Genomic DNA, 21688 nt, shown 5'->3' on the forward strand with positions numbered 1-21688 from the left:
TAACCTCCATAAAACTCCAACCATACATATCTACGGCTTCCTCTCCGATGCAAACCAGGAACAATCCATAAGGATGACCTACTTTATTACCTCAAATAAAATTCAGATTAACTCTCACTGTGCTACAACAAACTTTTGGATGCACAATTAAAGTTAAGCAATTAAATTAAACTACGTACTGTATAGGCGGCTAAGGCTAAAAGCATGATTTAGAGTGAGCCGTATGTTGATCACCCCTTATCAAAGTTTATTCAAGTGTGCTATTAGTATACTTCTTTTAAACTTAAAATAAGAGAGTTTACTTTTTATGAAGTTATCAGAGATATACTTAACAAAAGTATACATAAGTATACTTGGCTCATACTGACATGTATACAGAAAATTCTAAGTAAAGGATAATGTACAGCGAGCCGGTCATTGTTGTGAAAGAAACCCCCGACAGTCTGCTATAAAGAAATAACAGACCGTAGAACGCTGTGATTGTCCAATCAGAATCGAGTATTCAACAAAACCGTGTAATAAGTATACTTGGCTTATACTGACAAGTATACAGAAAAGTCTAAGTAGACTTGGCTCATACTGACAAGTATACAGAAAAGTCTAAGTAGACTTGGCTCATACTGACAAGTATACAGAAAAGTCTAAGTATACTTGGCTCATACCGATAAAGAAAAGTCTAAGTATACTTGGCTTATACCGACAAGTATACAGAAAAGTCTAAGTACACTTGACTTATACTGACAAGTATACAGAAAATCTAAGTATACTTGGCTTATACCGACAAGTATACAGAAAAGTCTAAGTACACTTGGCTTATACCGACAAGTATACAGAAAAGTCTAAGTACACTTGGCTTACACCGACAAGTATACAGAAAAGTCTAAGTATACTTGGCTTAAAGGCCTACTTGTACTTTTGATCAAGATATACTTAAGAAAAGTATAATTAAGTATTCTTGTCTTAAAGGACTATGGAGAGGTATACTTGGCATGTAGTTATGCTTACTTTTTTGATAGAGTAGCCTATTAAAGTGTGTGCAGGCTGATACCATGAAGAGTTACATTCGTGGGCTACCAGGTGGCTAACACCATGTAAGCATTTCATTGTTCTGCTAAATACAAGACTGTGAATTAGTTTGTTGTGCTGCAAACAGATTTAGCTTCACACTGCAGCTGAGTTTCCATATTCAATAGCGTAATGTAACTAAGTACATTTACTCAAGTACTGTACTTAAGTGCAATTTTGAGGTACTTGAGTATTTCCATTTTATGCTACTTAATACTTCTACTCCATTACAATTTAGAGGCACATATTGTACTTTTTACTACTCTTAATTGATATGAAAGTTATTTCTCAGATTCAGATTAATAATACAATATAAATCAACTAATAAATTATGATGTATTAATATGGATTAAGCTACCCAGCAGTATATAAAGCAATGAAAATTAGCCCCACATTCACCAGCTGCAACATTAAAGTAATGTCCACATTAATTGATATTTTAAGTTTAATTTGATGTTAATACTTTTGTACTTTTACTCAAGTAAGATTTTGAACGCAGGATTTTTTCTTGCTACTTTTACTAGAGTAAAAGATCTTAGTACTTCTTCCACTACTGGGCTTAGATGAATTTCTGTCTCTTCCTGTCTCTCTCTTTGATTTGTTTACCACAGATATACAAAGGATATGGAATGAAACCACAATGATGCACACGATAGATGGTTTGATTGTCCTTTAACATGCAGGCTTCCATGAGTGCACGCACAGAGTCAATGTTTTTCCATGACTAAACATACATGAATGTTATTTTCTCACATACGTTGCATAAGCTGGTAACAGTGATCCCCGTTATCAGCTTTCTCTCCTTTTAACCAGGTGTTTATCTTATAACTCACCTCCAGTCCTGTTGTGCCCGGTGGTCCAATCGGGCCCTCGTCTCCCTGGAAACAGATGATATTGATCTTAGCATGAATTATGTTTGGGGACATAAAGCAGCCCTCAGCAAAGAGAGTGCCATAAAACTTTTAATGCCCTTTGGCGCTGTGGGGTCGTTCTGATGTGGGCGGCATCTGATAGTCTTACCTCCAAGCCAGGCACCCCTCGTGGCCCCGGTAAACCTCTGGCTCCTAGCTTTCCCTGGATGGGTAGAAAGCAGTCAAATGAATGCTGATGTGTAAAGGTAAATGTTGTATTTACACAGATATTTTTAGCCACGAGTGGTGCAACTCAAAGGAAGGCAATGTTGGTCAGTCGGTCCACCACTTTGGTCCACACTGAAATGTCTCAACAACTATTGGAAGGATTACTATGAAGTTTTGTACAGACATTCAGAGGATGAATCCAAATTTGTTCAATACTTTGGTTTATGCCTCAGCTGTACATTGATTTTAGAATCTCTGTCTTCTTCTGTTTTATGTTTTGAAACATACATCAGTTGGTAGACCACTACAAGATGATGGTTTTACTCACCTTTGGTCCTTCCAGGCCGTTGTCTCCCGGAGGTCCCATGTCACCCGGGAAACCCTGTCATGATCAATAAAAAAAATCAATAAAAAAAATTCTATTGTCATCCTGAAATACAGACTCACACATTCAATACAGCCATGTGAATACAAACCTCAGGGCCTGCCGGTCCAGATGCACCATCAGGGCCTCTCTCTCCTAGCTTGCCCTGTGACAAAGACAAACAAGAACATGGGAAATGTCTTCAATAAATAGTTGGATATTTTTGGGGAAATATTCGTTTTCTTGCAGAGACTTCCATGTGAAGATCATTACAACATTAATTAGGGCTGGACGATATGGCCAAAATCTTCTATCCCGATATAGGTCATTTCATATCTCGATAATGATGTATATATCACAATATAGCATGTTTTCTGGTAATTCAATAGTCTGTATGAAATAACCACATGGTAAAGCCTATGTTTGTGTACTCCTGTGTGAATTAAATACTTAAATACTAGAGTATTTTTTCATTTAATTAAGAACTTTAGTGCAAAATGAGCATAACAGTTTCAAGGGAAATTATAGAGAAAAAATAAATAAATATTTCCAGCTATACACTGACTATACAGATTAATCAGATTAAGACAATAGTTGGATTTAACTGAATTTGTTCAGATTTTCTGAGAAATTTCAGTTAGTATGTAAGGGATAATGTATAGCGAACCAGTCATTGTTGTGAAATAAACCCTGACGGGGATGCACGAGGGCGTCTTGCATCGCCCTAAAGGGGTTTATTTCACAACAATGACCCACTAGCTGTACATTATCCTGCTTATTACACGGCTACTTACTTAAGAAATCAATAATTTGACAAAAAAACGGTCTGCCAGAGTCTGAGATCAGACCTGCACCCATAGCAACGGTCGGTTATACATAGCAACGGTCTGTTATACATAGCAACGGTCTGCTATGAAGAAATAACAGACTGAAGAACGCTGTGATTGACCAATCAGAATCGAGTATTCAACAAAGCCGTGTAATAAGTGCTTGTTATTATCATTTTAGACAATGTAATTGTTTATCATGATATCTCGATATAAGATTTTATCACGATACGATTCCATTGAAAGACAATAAATTATCATATTGAATTATTGCCCAGCTCTAATTTTAATGTGTTTCTGGGAATTAAAGCCAGAGCTAACCTGTGGTCCTGGTTTCCCACGGATGCCTGGTAACCCTGGAGCCCCCTGGATGCCCTGTCCAATACAAACACAACATGTGAAAACTGAGACAGACAGACGGACATTATTCAGAAGCAAAGAGCAGAACCATAATTTCTTTTCTAGGGAATTAGAAAACATTAGACATGCTTGACTCTGCTCAGTATGTCTGTTATCTCTTGGGACCACTCTGTTCTATGATGCTAAAAGGGTTAGATTTTGCTTACACACACAGACAAATGAGGAGCGTTTACATAAGAATTTCCATAAACTAGACAGCACACATCTGGCTAAGTCATTTTGCAAAGGCACAGCTCTGCAACAAAGGTTGTGTAACTCTGTGTTGGAGGCAGCATGCAGGGCGGGGACATTGACATGTACATATGTGTCGCAGTGGTGATCTACCTTGTCTCCACTGTACCCGATCTCCCCTTGCTCTCCGGGAATCCCGACGTCACCCTGACAGAGAGAGGAGGACGGATGACATACGGAAGAAAAGAAAGACAAAGGAAAGACATTAGGAAGAATTGTAACGTCCTACTTCATCAATCACAATCAGCTTTCTCAACAGACAATACTAATTACCGCTCTGTACATTATAAACATTCACACACTAGTTCATTTCATTAGCCAAGTTCTTCATGTGGCGTCATTCTGTCTTATGAAAGGCGCTGATGGCAATTACTCCATCCTGTACACCCACACGTCTTGTAGAATAAGCCAATATTCAACACATTAGTAATTACAGACAATAAGTACTTTTAACTCTGGTCTGAGTAGCTTCCTTACAAATGTAAAGTGCATAATGTGGGTGTGTTATTTTATTCAGCCCTGTCATTAGAAGCTCAAGTAACTAAAGTGGTCCAGTCATGTTTTATTCAGCTCTGACTCATCACTAAGATCTTTTCTGTCCTTTTCAAATCCGGAGGTCATTCATGCTTTTATCTCCTCCAGATTTGATCATTGTATTGCACATGTTTCTGGTCTTATAGGAGGAGAAACAGCAACTGACTACAGCTAATAAAGAGTGCTTTTAAGATTTTACGGCTGGCTTAAATCTGTGATTCTATCTATGAGTACGATCAGTTCTTCAGATTCAGGGAATTTTAAGCAGTTCCCAGTACTGGCTTTGTAAAGGTTGAACAGGTGTTTTGCTGCAGTAAGTTGTAAATCCCTCTCATCTGAGGATCTCAGACAAGCAAAATCATATATTCCTGTTTCAATTATCAATTTAATGTTTTACAGTTTTATATATTTTAGTTTTCTTTCAACCATATATGTGTTTCACGTTGTCTTTTAAACAGTAACAATTAGCAACATTGTTTATAAAGGTACTACCTATTTAAAGTTAACTTAAAGGAATAGTTTGACATTTTGGGAAATACTCGTTTGCCTCTTGCCAAGAGTTAGACGAGAAGATTGATACCACTCTCATGTCTGTACAGTAACTCTGGAGCTGGAGCCAAAAGCTGGTTACCTTAGTTTAGCTTAAAGACTGGAAACAGGGGGAAACAGCCTGACTGTGGACTGCATACCAACTCATTAATTGACACTTTATATCTTTTTTTTTTTTGCTTGTTCACAAAAAAAATTAAATGTGCAGGACTATTTCTTAGCCAATTTGACCAATTAAACAAACAAGATATAATGTGTTAGTTAGTTAGCTGTTGAGGTGCTGGTAAGCGGATATTGTTACCGTTAGGCGGAGCCAGGTTAGCTGCTTCCCTCTGTTTGCAGTCTTTATGCTAAGCTATGCTAACCGTCTCCTGGCTCCAGTTTCCCACTGAGCTGACAGATATGAAAGTGGTATCAACTAACTCAAGCGTAATTTTCATGTCAAACTATTTCTTTAGGTTTATACAACCTCCTTACTGAATGCCCCCAAAAAACAAAACATATCACACAATGGATTTCATAGAAATGACATATGAAGGACTCATATTAGTGGAAATGAGAGAAAGTGGTCACATTTCATGCTTTATGTGAGTAAAACAAATCATCAGAAGTGTGTATCTGTGTGATTGAAGGTGGGACCTAATGAAAGCATGCTCTATGTCTAAAGGTTGGACAGTAGGATGCAAAAGAGTACATATCCATCACATGCTGCTCAAACACGGGCCAATAACAGGAATATTCAGATCACCTTATCACCTTTCAGTCCTGGTTCTCCTGGATTTCCGGGCACCCCCTGGAACGAGCACCAACAGATGGGTTAGAAAGGGACCCCCAAAACTAAACCTCACCTAAAATTCACCCCCATTGGAACTGCTACAGCTACTAAAACTGTTTTGTGCAAACTCTGCTTATTGGCCATTATATAACACCTAATATAACTAAAAGGCAATGCAAACAAGATAACACAAGTTAAAGGAACAGAGTGTAACATTTAGGGGGATCTATTAGCAGAAATGGAATATAATATTCATGACTATGTTTTCATTAATGTATAATCACCTGAAACTTTTCGTTAGCTTAGAATGAGCCCTTCATATCTACATATGGAGCAGGTCCTTTTCACGCAGTCCGCCATGTTGCTCCGCCATGTTTCTACAGCAGCCCAGAACGGACAAACCAAACACTGGCTCTAGAGAGAGACTTTCATGTTTTTACGTTACCTGAAGGCCACCATAGTTCTCCGACACGCTTGTGAAACTGCGGTAACGTGAGCTGCAGAGTGCAAAACCGTGGTATTGCCTGCCGCCGCCTGACTTCCGTTGCTTCTGAAGTCGTGTTATTATGGTAAGGTTTTGCACTCGGTGGCTCACGTTACCACAGTCTTGGAAAGGGAGGAGTAATCGGAGGTGTACTCAGCTGGTTGCAACCTGCAACCACACCGCTAGATGCCACCAAATCCTACACACTGTATCTTTAAGACGATGTGAAGGTAACAGTTTCCGTGTGTGTGTGATTACCTTCAGTCCATTAGGTCCTGGAAGGCCCATCTCTCCCAAAGGTCCCATATCACCCTGCCGCCAGAAGAAGGGACAAATACAAAATTCAGATTCAATGATATCATTCACAAAGTACAGATAAACACATGTCTCTCAACACACACACACACACAATGAGTACACTTCAGTTCACAGTTTGGCATTCATTAAGCATACTGTTAGAATAAGCCTCATTGTCTTGCTTCCAGGTTTATCCATGCGGCCATCACATTGCACGCAACACAAAACAATGGATCATAATATATGACCAAATTCCAGAGATAAAGACTAGATTTTGCCGCCTGGAGCCAAATTTATGTTCATCTGAAGCCTGAATCAAACGATTTGTGTATGTAACGAATAAATCCTGGAGGTAACATCTGTTCAACCACTGTAAAAAAAGGAGCCAGCGCTGGGATTCACGGCCCAGAGCAGAAGAAAGACAGCACAAGATTGTAATGACAAGGGAGAACTGGATTTTATTTTGTTTGGGTAAGGACCAATTTCACACACCGATTAAAGACTTGATTGGACTTTCTGCTTTCTTGTGTGTGAGAGGAGGAGAGGCTGTATTGTCACAGCATCACAGGCTGCTCGTAGTTATCTAATTTTCATTCTGTGCTGCTCTGCATTTTCTGCTTGCAAAGACCTACAGGGTGGCCTTGACTCACTGTTTTCAATATTTGGTGGAATGTAACCAAGTACATTTACTCAAGTACTGTACTTAAGCACAGGTAGCTTTGAGGTATAACAGTAGTTAGAAGTCATTACCTCCACATTGACCAATTAAGTTACAACATTAAAGTACCGCTTACACGTGAATTCATCAATAACTAGAAAAGTGCACTCAGTAGTCGCCATGTGTGTCTGCTACGACCACTGCTGTAATGTCTGAATGAACACAAACACCTCAATAGTATGCAAGATTAGCTGTGGACAGACAGACACAGAGATGCACACACAAGCCCAAATACATAATCTCCTGGCGAAGATAATAATCCAATAATATAACATAACTTTATACTTTTACCTTAATACTTTAAGTACATATTGTTGCTAGAAAATCTGCACTTACTTTAACTTGTAGTGGAGTATTTTTATGGTGTGGTATTAGTACTTTTACTTATGTAAGTGATTTGAATACTTCTTCCGCCGCTTTCTCTGTGTGAAAACTGTAGTATCTGCATGTGTGACAGAGGATGTTATTGAATTAGATACTGCAAAAAAATTGGTGTTTAGGGTCGAAAGGTTATCTTCTTCTACAGCTGGGAAAATCAAATGCATTCTAATAAGTGAGAATATAAAAGTTGTACTCAAGATTCAACTTGAGTGATTTGCCTCTAAAAAAACAACGGTATCTTTTCCATGGCTGTCCCCATTAACCACATATTTCTTGCAGTGCTTACCTGTCCAAATTGCAGAAATGCATGAAGAAATACAATATGTTATACTGTCTAATGTGTTTAATTGAATTCAGATTTCTAGGTTATTTTTATAAATGCATGCCACAGGGGGCGCCCAGGTTCAATTCTGGCAGGCACCACAACCTTTTCAAACTCCATCATTTCAAAGCAGGATAAGAGGAGGATGGCGTGTGTCAAAATCGTGTGTAAAGAGAAACAATGAAAAACAATGGTACTGCTCTACTTGTTTTTGATAAGTTGTCTACATACAACACTTTCCCTTCTTCAACAGTGGCCTGAAAGACGGGTGTTTGTATATTTATATCGTTGAAGTGCAGCTCTGGTGTGTACTGTACAGTATACTGCGGGGTCAGATGGATGCAGAGGACACGGAGCTCAGAGCAGAGCTGTAATCAGAGAGTCCTCCAATTACAGGCCTACTACCACCACAGGTGGCCTAGAATAGAGCGAGCGGAGGATGAAGACGGGACACGACAAGAGAAACCAGGGAGACGTTATAATCAGACACAATTATGTGGCCTTCGTCGGGCTGAGCAGGCATGGAGGGCAAGGTGATGGGCGGGAGTGGGGTGGGGGTTCCTGTTCAAGAATAGTTAATAAGAGAGAGATTCAAGAGGAAAACAAGACGCCTGGTTAAGGTTATTGATCAGTGGATCACTTGCTTGTCAAGCTTGTCATGCTTGTCAAGACAGGAAGTGGGAGGGACAAAATGCATAATTCAGGCGAAAAATAACTTTCTCTTCTGTCTGAGATTCCAGAAACCATCCACTTTCACTCTTTTGGATATGTTTACAGTGGTAAAGAACCTAAAGAGTGTGGTTAGTTTCCCACCGATGCGGCTGGCAGTGTAAATGATGATGAGAGCTAATTGAGTTTTTTGTCAATTAAGCAGGCGTATTCGGTTTCATTTAAATACAGTCCTTCACAGCTATGTATTTCTGGAATAAGTGTCTGGGAAAATAGGATGTTTAGACTGCGGAGAGCGCACAGAATCTCTCACACACACACACACACACACACACACACACACACACACACACACAACCTGTTACTCACAATAAGTCCAAGAACTCCGTTTGGACCGGGGGCTCCCAGCTCACCCTGGTAAGAGAGGAGGAGAGGGAGTCAGTGAGATGAAGGGAGAGAGAGAAGGAGCAAGTTTCTGGGGTTATTGGCTCTTTTTAAAACAAACATGCTCAGAAGAGTGGCTCAGTGTTCATCACAGCTTATGAGAGGGGGCTGTGTGCATGTGTGTGTGTGTGTGTGTGTCTGAGGTGAAGGTGGAGGGGGATGTGAGCCCATCGTCCCACTGAGGCTTTTTTTTTTTTTTTAATCTGCTGGTTCGTTCTGCCTCCAAAAATGAAAGAGATAGAATTTTGTACAGACATTCATGGTCCTCAGAGGATGAATCCTAATGACTTCGGTGACTTATCGGCGCCACTTATCCCAGCCGATTAGACTGTTATCAGGTCATTAAATAGGCATTATGGGTGGTTATAAGCCCCATAGATGTGGGACAGTAGGGCCCTGCTACACCCAATAGTAGGTTTTATCATCTATTCAAATGGTCGATCACCAAAAGAAAGCATAAAAGACGACAACAGCGACCTCTAGTTATCAGAATTATTATGACCGCAGCAAAAGCGGAAGTCAGACTCCACAGGGTTTGCTTCCCGTGTGAAACCAACAACGTGTAGTTGTCTTTGTGTTCACAAGCGTTCACTTTCACTTTCACTTTTGAAACGTAGATATTAATCCGTATTATTAAGCCAAAACACAGTGTTTTTGTTGCCTAAACCTAAAAGTTGTTTTGTTTGGCTTAAAACCTGATGTTTCATTCAGTTTTATATGTTAGAACGTGTTGCTTTTAAGTTTCGCTTTCACTTTGACAACGTAGCAGGCGTAGTAGGCCCCTACTGACCCACATCTATGGAGCTTCTAGCGACTGATAACGTACACTTAATGGCCTGATAACAGTCTGAATCGGGTGCTTATCAAGTGAAATATCTCAACATCTACCAGATGAATTAAACAACATTCATGGTTTCAAGACGATGTATCCTTGTGACTTCCTCTAGCACCACCATGAGGTTGATATTTTTGTTATTTTAGTGAAATGTCTTGACAACTCTTGATCCCCTTACTTTTCATTTAGCGCCATCATCATTGGTTTTTGACCAGATACCTGAAAAACTAATGACTTATCACCAGTGTTTGGTGCCAATTACCAAATGTTTGGATGCTAATGCGCTAATCTGAGAAGGGGAACATGGTAAGTATTATACCTGCTAAACATCAGCATGTTAGCATTGAAATCATTAGCCCTACCATCCTTCCACCGATCTTGTTCATCAGCAATAAACTTCTGTGAAGAAGGCAACAAGTACTAGCCACTCAGAGGGTCTTCGCGGAATGCGGGTTGGGAAAAAATCAATCAGACTACCGTAAATAATAGGCCACGCAACTGCCAATGGATGTGGAAGAGATAATTTGGCATGCGGATGAGAGGGCACTTCAACATTTCCAAAAAACTATTGCACACTTATTGCTAGTGAGCGATTGGTTAAGGCCTAAGGTTGCCTACCCCTGCTGTAGAGACTTGTTTGTTAAGCACTCAAGATAAAACAGGGATTTTCTGCTTTTTTTCCCCTACTTTTTGATTCCCTAACAAATTAACAGAGACATTGGAGATGCAGAAGAAGTGAAAAGCACAAAACGTTCTTTTCTCAAATGGAGACAAAGAATCGCTCATGTGGGGCGGAAATATGTCACCTTGGATTTCATTGTACAGATTATTCAAAATATACGCTAACGTCTGATGCATACTCTGGAAGATGAGGCCCGAGCAGCAGGACTGAACCACTGGAAAAGTAAGGGATGGAAGTGTGAGAAATGTCTTTCTTCAATCATGAATGCACTTTATGTTTATGAGCCTGTTAAAGAGCAACTTGCTTATGTGTTTATGTTTTTCGTTTTAGATTTTTACCACTCTGACTGATGAAGTGCTGTTTGTCAGAATGACAGTATCCAGACATAGAAATTACGCTCAGATCAAATAAAGTTGATGTGAATGCAGACATGCGACAGTCTTTGCTGACAAGTCGTTGGTGAATTGGGAACAATTACTCGAAACAACATCCTATTACATCATTTACTATTCTTGGACATCACCTCCTAATAATACTGCGTGTGTGTGTTGATGGCCAGTTAACATCAGTGAATGGAAAAGCCCGGCCTGTTAACTGGTCCCCCCCTTTATACTGTGCGTTTTTTTGAAAACGAGTGCCAAGTAAAATTATCGGGATAGGATGAAATTAAATACAGCAATAAAACTTGTCCGGAGCAAAAAACTAAACTTCAAATGAAAGAGAAAAACACAGACCCACTGCAGGAGTGCCAGGTGATTTACTCACCAGCACGAGCGCCAAAATGTCAGTACTAAAACAGTAGGGGGTTGGTGTGTGAGTGAAGCCACTGCTCTCAGTTTGTGTGTGTGTGTAGGAGGGTGTGTGAGTGTGTGGCTTGGTTATGTATTTAGGTGACTGTGTAACTGAGTGTGTGACATACTGGCTCTCCATCTGGTCCAGGTGGTCCTCTCTCCCCAAAGTCCCCCGGAAACCCCTGAGGACAGAGAGAGAGTAGCTTTTATGTTTGGCTGCACACAAACAGAGACAATCAAACTCAGACATCCATTCAATGTAAAGAGTATGTTCTGCTTTTAAACATGTGAAATCAAATTTTTTTTAAACAGTTGCTTATTTACACATCCAGCAAATATGGAGCAACATTAGCCTTCAACTGGAGTCCCCTTTTATTTGTCTCTTTAGCTGCTAAACGCTCCATTATGTTCACCATCTAGTTGCTAATATCTCCCTGCTGTTTGGTGCTGGGTAGCTATAGTGTAGAGTTCGTTTTTAAGAGCTTCTATTTGGTGAAAAAAGCTTCCTGCTGCGTCTGAAAACGAAACTATGAGAGCACTGAGTGTGAAACTAAACAGTAGTTACGGACCAGAAAACCAAAAGAATGAGCTGCTATAAATCTCCACAGTGAGGAGGGGAACATAAATCACATAAAAGTAGTAATTGGATCTATTGTTAATATAAAAATATTTTGAGTGGCACAGTAAACATAGTGCTAATTTCATTGATCTGCCACAATAATAAGAATCACATTGCTCAATTACAGAATTAAAGAAACTAATATGACAAAAATGTGCTTTTCATTGGAGGAGGGTGTGTTTAAATTATGGACCTTCAGTACCACTAAATCATTATGTCTTTAACCATGGAGTCAAATTTACGGAGCATGTTTTCGCAAATACCGCTGACTGTTACACAACCGAGAGAGCTGCTACTGTAATTGCACAGCAATTATAACAATTTGACTGAGTCAAACATAACATTAGACAAAAAGCCATCTGAAATATGTACAAAATAAGAGCATAATTGCCCCCATTATGTGCATTAAATCTATCAGCTATATTGTGTAGGCAGCCAACTGTTCTACTTTGAGTACATTTTCTAAATGCAACGAGAGAGCCAAGTAATTACTCCGTCCATTTAGCAGTAAACGGGATGCTAATCTGAGCTATATGATAACAGCTGGTGGTGCTGCAGAGAGCACGAGGGCATCCTAAAAACCTCCATAATGACTGGGTCCTGCTGTTGTGGCCTCCACATATTGCTCCAAAATGCTAATTAGTGTAGATACCTCGAGGAAATGGCAGTTATTCTTGTAAAAGTAGAGATGTTTTAGATATGCAGTGTGTATTTACTTTAATCTGTGACTTAGAAATAGAATCTGCTGACTAAATGCAACTCTTTGTATTTGAGTTTGCAGTTTTTTTATTTAAAGGAAACCAGTCTGGGATAACTTCATATTCAAATGTAATGTTCACCTATCCTTCAATCTACTGACACATCCCATCAGGTCAATGACGCAAACATAACTGCAATAAATGCTGTAATTGTACAGCTCTTTTCTGTTCCTATTAGGATGACATTTGGGATCGCCCCCAAAACGACTGCATGGGAATGCTTTATGCTTCTAAGAGATTGTGCGCACAGGGGGAAGCAGAAGTGCAACAGAAATCTATGAAGCATGACAGTGACCCAAAGGATGATTCATACATCTGTCACCACTGTCTTACAGACTAAAGACAAATGTGGGAAACGTAGTTTTGCCAAGAGCAGCACTTTAAAAAAGCCTTTGATGAGCATTATATGAAGCTGTCTGCTTTTACATGATGATCTTCAGCTTCGAGATCAAATAGTAACACAGCAGCAGCACTCACTGTTAGATAACGCGCTGATGTGAAAGAACTGCGGCCTGATAAAGACGACCTCTAAAAGACAAACAGACCCTAAACAGTGCATAAAAAAAAGTTAAGTTGAAACGCAGAACTGTTGGCGATGCACTTCGGAAACTTTTTAGGCTCTCCACTCTTTAAGATATATCTATTCCCTCATCACTCTTTGGTAGATGGCGGGCTGATTGTGTGTGTGTGTGCGTGTTTCCTCGACAGAGCAGCACAAGCGCTGTGGTTATGGCCATTAAAACGTCTGGCTGCAGTTCAGGTGCTTCTTCTGTTCTTTGTCCTCCGTCAGGGAGGAGAGGGATGATCTCTCAGGGATCATCGTGTAAGTGTCCTAGCTTTCCATTTTCCATGAAATCAAGTGACGGTGATGTGTGTGTTTTCCACTTACATTTAAAGGTCAGTTATAAGGGGCTGTAACAGCTGAAATAGCCTTTTATAGAATTTTAAATGATCAAAATTACAGGACTCTGTTGCCACTCTGCTCTTCTGTTTAGTATGAAACAGAGTTATGGATTGTGATACACTGTCATTAATTTGTTTTCGGCCTTGAATAGCAGTGCTGCGGCTGTCATAAAATCATTCAGGGTTCGCTTTGCGCAGGAAAAGATCACGCTGTGATGACAGCACTTCCATGTGAAGACTTTTAGTTTTGCATGACCTGTGCCAGAACTGTGAAACGGACTTCACAAGGTGTTTGTTTGTTGCAGTAAAGTGTCTTAAGAAACTGAATCAGCTCACGGCTCTTATGTGTAAGTGGGGAGAACACACACGCGCAACGCGAAAATCGAATGCAAACACACGATCCAAAGCCTCACACATTGTGAATTTGCATCCACAGCTGCTTCCTAAACATTTGTCTAATTACAGAATGAGCTGCAGTTCTCAAAACCTCACACTAAGCGGACACTGGCTCGCGTGTGTTCAGACTTTTTGGTCTATAAATGCCTTATTTACAGAAAAGCCAATAAGCAACAGCTGCAGAATGATCTCAGCTGTGCGTTTCTTTCTGAAACAGTCTGTCAAACTGACTTTGAACACTATCTGACACACACAACAGAACCGACGGCTTCCTCCAAATGGCTTGGCTCCATGCTGGGCGGGACCAAAAGCCTTTTATTCCAACAAAAGCCTTTTTCTTGTTGCATCCAAGACCCTGATGTGCGGCTGGTGGGACTCCACATGCATTCAGGCTGCAGTTAACCCCTCTAACCGCCATGGAAATATTGAGCTGACACAATGACGTAAATCCAGACTTTATAAATGTTCATAATGTAGGTGTTACAGTCTTTTGCACCGAAATGCTCTCACTGCCTCATTTGAACGTTGTTTGATTTCTGTCACCACCTCCCAAACTCCTTCAAATAATAAAGCAGATGATGCATTCACAGTCAACAATTCATCACACTTTGAAAAGATGATCTGTAAAGTATGTTGAGACAAAACTTTACCGGCCTACCCATCTTGCCCCTCTTCCCTGGTTCACCGGGAATGCCCTAAAAAAACAAAACAAGACAGAGCAGAGGTGGAGTAGAAAACAAAGCAGAAGGGGAAAGGAAAGGGTTCAAGAAAGATAGAAAAAAACAAAGAAGAAAGACACACATTATGTAAAAAGCACAACTGATTCATGCCCAAAACACACAATTAAAAAGCTGTAAGCTTCTTTCAACTCCTGCTTCAACAGATGTGAGGAACAGCTGACTGCAGCCTTGTCCAATATTTTCCCAGCTTATTATGAGGAATTTAAGCCTCTGTCTCATACATATAGATGTTAAATAAACACCAGTTTCTCCTGGGAGAAGACACCGTCTGTTGTGTGTAGCTACGGAGTGAGCCATCTTGCTAAGTGGCTGGCTGGAGAGGTCCTGATTGCAGCCGGCCCTGCTCTGACGCAACCTCCTGGAGCATGTCATAAGTAGGCTAATCACTTCATGTTTTAGAGGCCGTACAGAAGGAGGAGGCCTTGATGAGTTCAGGCAGTTCAAAGGCTCTAAGAGGGGGCTTTTATCATATGAGTCATCAGCACTCCCACACGGCCTTGTACAGCAGCATCTCGGACAGCTGGACTCTGTTTCCAGCAGTATAACAATAACAAGACAGCTGAATGAAATGGCAAGAGAGGCGCTGTTTTTCATCTCATAGGGCCCATGAGCAGGATTCAATTGGTCACTGTACATCATTTGTTTTTGCAATTATTGAGTGTGCTTGAGAGAGAAAATACACATTTGACAAAAAACTCACTCTTTCGCCATCAGGCCCGGGCAGGCCAAAAAGCCCCGGGATTCCAATGAAACCCTGCAGGAGAGGAGAGGAGAGGAGAGGAGAGGAAGAAAGTGGGGAGGAAAGGAGAGGAGAGGAGAGAGGAAGACAGGAAAAAGAAGAGAGAAAAGAGGAGAGAGGAGGAATATGGGATGTGAGTATTTGGACGCCATAAAAGCAGCAGGAAGAACAGCACCTCCCCTTTGTGCTCTAGGGCCGGGTTTCAGGGGCCGTGGGGGTCCAGCATGGATAGGGCGGGCTTCCATGAAGAACCAAGCCATGAGGCAAGTGTATATGCCCATGGACTGCATGGTGCTGGCTTCCACGATGTAGTCCAAGGGCACATACCCTCACGCCAGGGATCTCTGAAGATAGCCAGGACATCACAATGAGCTGTCGGTGCAGGGGGAGACACACACACACACAGAGAGGGAGAGAGAGAGAGGAACACAAGCACAAACACCACAACAGTAGAACACCAGAGATGCTAGTTGAGTCGGTTTACGTGCACACAATATGGAGTGCGCTGCAGTGCAGAATATTTGGAAAGGTGGCTCAGTGAGAGAGAGAGAGGACTAGAATGCCTCCTTAAGACAGCAGGGCCTCATACGGAGCTTAAACAGGAAATTCCAGCCAGTGGGGGCAGGGGAGGCTTCGGAGCAGCCAAGGGGGAGCTGATAAAGAACCTTTATTGGAACGCAACATAAAAATCCCTGTTTGTGTCCGGCGAGCGTGTGTTTCTTTGTTTGTGTACCTTAAGGGTGTGTGTTTGTATGCGGAGGCTTATCAACAGCCTGCCTTTCACTAAGTGTCTGTATACAGTAATACAAGGTTTACATTACAAGCAAAAGGCTCCTAAGTTTAGCACACTATTGATAGTGTGCTTGTGTGTATGAATGTGTTTATGTGTGCAGAGGTGGATGCCAGTGCACCCGAAGTGCATGCATGCTCTCATACTGTCCACGCATGCACTTTGGATGTTGTTGCATCTACGTGCACATGCATGTGTCCTCATGCAACAGCGGGGTTAACGGCGCAAAATACCAACGGTTTGCAGCCTTTAATTAAACAACTTTCTGCGTGTTTTAACTGAGTCTCCTTCTATAAATATTGCGTAACAAAGTGTCAGAAAGCTGTCAGGCTGACCGCCATCCCTATAAACACGTTCGCTGGTCCTGTCAAAGCACCAATGTTAGTAATTTAGGACGATAAAATCAGACTTGAGGAGCACATTCAAAGGGGGAAGATGTTGAGTTGACTTACCCGAACGCCTTTAGGCCCCAATGGTCCTATAGGCCCAGGTAAACCCTGAAAAACAGAGAGAGGAACTTTATCTCAGCGGTTCAACACTTTTACTGGTTTATACCTGAAAGAATGTTTTCCCAAATACGCTGTGAATGTGTTTGTCATTGTGCATCGTGATGGCATTAAAAAGCAACTTACAGTCAAACACATTTAAACCAGTTTAAAATGTAATGTATTTACTTCCTAATTCCTTTGTACAAATCATTATAAAGATGCCAGTAAACCCACATACTGTAAAGAGGGTGGGCACAATAACAGGTACTGCTGTACAATACAATACATTACAATATCATAGCTATTCAATAAATGTTCCCATTCAGCTTTCTGGTCATTTCTGAGGCTGCAGCTTGTGATGTTGTTCTCTTGCACCACTTCATTTTTGTTTTTCAAATACTCCTCTATACAGTATTTACCCAAATACTTTCCTCCAAGTCAGCTGTTCAACATAACCTAATTCCACTTGGCCCTCTGCCCTTACTATGGCCCTGACTACAACTGTACCAGTCACAGCAGAGGATTTACTGCACCTGCCTGCCAGGATAACCTTTGGCACCTGGGCTTCCGACTGGACCATGCTCTCCCTGCAGGGAAGAGAGAGAGAGAGAAAGAGAGGGGGAGAGAGGTAGGGTTGGTGATCAAAATTACAGAAACACAAACACACAGGCAGGCCATTCTGCTCAGTAGCAGACAGTTTCAGAGAGGGAGATGGAGTTAAGGATTGGACTTAAGTTAAAAGAGCAAAGGGATAGTGCTGTAGTTTGTCATAGTGATGTTTGTGTTAAGTATTTTTTATACTCCTTGGTATTGCTTGATATTCTATAAGATGATCGTAGGTTTTGGATATACAATCTTAAAGGAGACATATCATGCTCATATCCAAGTTCATACTTGTATTTTGGGTTTATCTTTATACCTTTATAACGTTTATAAGGTCATGTTTACATGTCTTAATGTTAAAAAAACACGTTATTTTTCTGTCTGTCTGAATACACCTGTATTCACCCTCGGTCTGAAATGCTCCGTTTTAGCGCCTGTCTCTTTAATACCCTCCCACCCCCTGAAAAATGCCCAGTCTGCTCTGATTGGCTGGTGAGAAAAATATGGTGCACCTTTGCAAAGGTAGTTCTCAAGCCGTGGGCGGTATATTCTAATGAGGCTGCATGAGACATCGGAAGGGGAGCCAAATCTAGGGTGGGTGGATTGGCTCTCATAACGGAGCGGTGGGTGCGACTGAACCGCGCATCATTAATGAGCGCCATCAGGAGGACTTGAACTAACTGCAAAGCTGTATTCTTAATCATTCAACCTGTGTTTTTCATCAGATAATGAGATGTGAATGAGATGAATTTGATGTGAAATGAGTTTGACTAAAATGACAGAAACTTTAAATATAATCTGATGACTAAACAGGACGAGAAGATTAAATAAAAACAAAAATAGCTGACAATTTTCAACATTTTCACTCAAATTAAATGACTTTTCGGTGACTAAAACTGGACTAAAACTAGAATGAATGATAATAATGACTCATGACGCATTTTTGTTTTAAGACTAAATCTAAAACAGCTGCCAAAATTAACACTGGATATGTCCACTTTAATTTGTAAATAACTAGTAACTATAAATATTAAATAAATGTAGTGGAGCACAAAGTACAAGATTTGTAAAGTACATGTACTTCAAACTGGTACTTAAGTACAGTAGTAAATGTACTTGCATTCCAGCACTGCATATCGCCCACTCCTACCAAGTATATCTGTTGGATACCAGGACTCATGGTTACTGCTTAAAGTCGATGAGATGTGGTCTGTGTAAACAAGCTCATTAGGAGTTTGGTTTATGTGTGTGTGAGTGCGAGACGCATAACACACACACACACACACACACACAGCTGCAGGTTGTGTCCAAAATTCGCAGAGCACCAGTGTTCATGTATAACTTCCTTTGACACACTCCGGACGTGCAGCCATGTGCACTGCCTGCCATTCCTTCTCTTGGATAAATATAGTGCATAATGCAGCCAGTTAAAGCCAGACAAGAAATTTGGCCGAGCGAGGTTTGGTTCTTTACAACTGGCCAGCAGTGAAGTGGGGGCTCTGAACGCGGCCCGATGGTGTATTACAGTAACAAAGAGTCATCAACACTTTATGCACACCAGCTGGCCTTTGCTCCCAATAACTGGATCGTCCACACTGCCAAACAGTTGTGCTTATTACTCCGTCACTCACGGGTGCTACGGTGATTTAGACTCGAGGCTAAAGCCGTGATGATGAGCAGCGGCTCTGTGGGAAAGAGGGGGGCGTTCGAGGATGGACAGACTAGAAGGACATGATGGTGAGAGAGAAAGAGTACTCCTTCTTCATGATGAGTAGTGCGGGAACTCCCTGCACTGGTGACGTCTCCAAGAGAACGGAGACTAACTTAAAACTGTGTGACAATGAGGAGAATGTTCCACTCTGCTTTCCATGAGTCAGGCCTTTCCTTAATACCAACAGTAGTATGACCCAGCCTGACTGGAAATAGCTCTGGACACGAGGCTGGAGGCTCCATACTTAAAATAATCCTTTTGGGTTGGACTAAACAGCCAGAGTCACGTCTCCTCCCACTTGTAGCAGTGAATAAAAGAGCTCATTGAACTGACATCCCCAAAGAGGGAAACATAGTGGAGGAAGGTTAAGATAGCATCACGGTAAAATGCCATAGAAGAGGCCGAACATTCAGTCCAGAGAAAGAAAGTCACACAAAGGAAATCTTTCTCCAAAGCTGCAGTGTAATAGCCGTGAGCGTGTCACTGTTGGCCTAGTTGGCTTGTTCCTGTTTCTCTTCTCTCTATTTTCTCTCTCTTCTTAGTTTGGCATCGCTTTCTGATATCCTGGAGAGCATCGCTGCAGCGCAGCACTTTGGCCAGATGTCTGTCCTCACCAGTGCTTCATAACAGGATAATCTAATCTGGATACACTGCAGGCATGCTTGGTACGCGCACACACAAACACACACATGCATACACACAGACTGAGTGGATGATGACTGAGCTTTTAAAGAATGAGGCGAGACGTGAGAATATGAGGGATTAGTCATCAATAATTGGCCTTGATGGTGGACTCCTTAAGAGCAAAACATTCAGACACTCACGAAGACGAATGCATAAAGCAGGGATGTTATATCTAGCAAGAAACAAGGACAATAACATTACATAATTTTTTGCATTTAATACTCTTATCAACATGGGAGTGGGCAAATATGCTGCTTTATGCAAATGTATGCATTATTTATTATTGGAAATAAATTAACAACACAAAACAATGACAAATATAGTCCAGAAACCCTCACAGGTACTGCATTTAACATTAAAAATATGCTCAAATCATAACATGGCAAACTGCAGCCCAACAGGCAACAACAGCTGTCAGTGTGTCAGTGTGCTGACTTGACTATGACTTGCCCCAAACTGCATGTGATTATAATAAAGTGGGCATGTCTGTAAAGGGGAGACTCGTGGGTACCCATAGAACCCATTTTCATTCACATATCTTGAGGTCAGAGGTCAAGGGACCCCTTTGAAAATGGCCATGCCAGTTTTTCCTCGCCAAAATTTAGCACAAGTTTGGAGCTTTAAAACTGAGACCGCAATAACCTAAATATGCGTTAATGCGTTAAAGAAATTAGTAGCGTTAAAACTAATTTGCGTTAATGCGTTATTATTGCGTCAACTTTGACTGTCCTAGTTGCAATATATGGGAACATTTTCAAGTGTGGGATAAATCAAAGCGTGAGGAATAGCAGTAGCATGGGAGAACAACATTTACATGGTATGAAGCCAGTGAAAAAGGTGTCTATGGAGTGGAGAAAGATACTTACAGGCTCTCCAGGGAGTCCATGTGGACCAGGGTGACCTTTCAGTCCCTAAAGAGGCAAACATAAAGAGACATGGGGAGTTAGTTGAAGCATAAAATAATAGACAGGTGAAAGAAAACACACACATTCAAGCAACAAAGTGGAGTTTTGTGCAAAGTAAAATATGCATGTTAACGATAACAGCCCCGACAGACAAGTTCAGTGCCATATGCAAGGAATCAATCTGCCCTCCTGTCATGGGATCAGACTTTCCACTGGCTGTGTTCGTAGAGAAACTGTGCTCGCCAGGATCATGGCACGGTGAGGATATAAATGCCTTCCTGTTTGAGTCAGATAGCAGCTCCCTCCTTCCAGACTACAACGATGAAGACAGACTGACATAGTGCTTTTCTTCAGTTCTGCTGACTCTAGCAACACAGACCCCCAACAAAGAGCAGAGAAAAACTAAATCAAAGAATCAAAGGTGGGAATACAAGCCTTTCCAGACCACAGTTTGATAGAGTGAGAGACAGCAAGACAGAAAAGAAAGGACAGAAGGGGAAAAAAGCAAAATAAAAACAGAAGGGCAAAGAAAGGAAAGACTCCCGTTGTCCCGTTTTCCTAAACCACAGCTCTAGAGGACCAAGCCAAGACTCCCTGAGTTCCTGTAAACCATCCTTTAGCCCTGACATCTGACTGCAACAGGAGGAGAGGACACAGCATCCCTCTTCTCATTATGTTACATGATCACTCTCAGTGGCTTACACCTTCATACCAGCATTTTAAACTACCACTGTCAGCATTATACTCCACATTCAGTACTTCAATAGGTACAGCAACTGTGTCAACAATAAATTCGTTACCGATATCACAGTTCAAACTAAATAAATCTATATTTTAGTTTTCATCCCTGAACTAATCCTTAAACTTTCTCCCCATATCTAAGAC

The 21688-nt window shown here is 41.1% G+C and overlaps 1 protein-coding gene across 1 annotated transcript in view; it reads right to left on the reverse strand.

Annotated features, from left to right (window-relative positions):
- The window catches only part of col27a1a (collagen, type XXVII, alpha 1a), an 82170-nt gene that overhangs the window by 26087 nt on the left and 34395 nt on the right, over window positions 1–21688 (reverse strand). Inside the window, exons 8-22 of the mRNA XM_037753353.1 lie at window positions 20765–20809; window positions 17434–17487; window positions 16865–16909; window positions 15584–15637; window positions 14794–14838; window positions 11596–11649; window positions 9085–9129; window positions 6587–6640; window positions 5818–5862; window positions 4080–4133; window positions 3657–3710; window positions 2621–2674; window positions 2473–2526; window positions 2086–2139; window positions 1899–1943 (exon numbers count right to left, since the gene is read on the reverse strand). Coding sequence (XP_037609281.1) covers window positions 1899–1943; window positions 2086–2139; window positions 2473–2526; window positions 2621–2674; window positions 3657–3710; window positions 4080–4133; window positions 5818–5862; window positions 6587–6640; window positions 9085–9129; window positions 11596–11649; window positions 14794–14838; window positions 15584–15637; window positions 16865–16909; window positions 17434–17487; window positions 20765–20809 — 756 coding nt within the window. The remainder of the gene's footprint in view (window positions 1–1898; window positions 1944–2085; window positions 2140–2472; window positions 2527–2620; window positions 2675–3656; window positions 3711–4079; window positions 4134–5817; window positions 5863–6586; window positions 6641–9084; window positions 9130–11595; window positions 11650–14793; window positions 14839–15583; window positions 15638–16864; window positions 16910–17433; window positions 17488–20764; window positions 20810–21688) is intronic.

The sequence above is a fragment of the Sebastes umbrosus genome, chromosome 19 (genome assembly GCF_015220745.1).
Source record: "Sebastes umbrosus isolate fSebUmb1 chromosome 19, fSebUmb1.pri, whole genome shotgun sequence".
Taxonomy (NCBI): Eukaryota; Metazoa; Chordata; class Actinopteri; order Perciformes; family Sebastidae; genus Sebastes; species Sebastes umbrosus.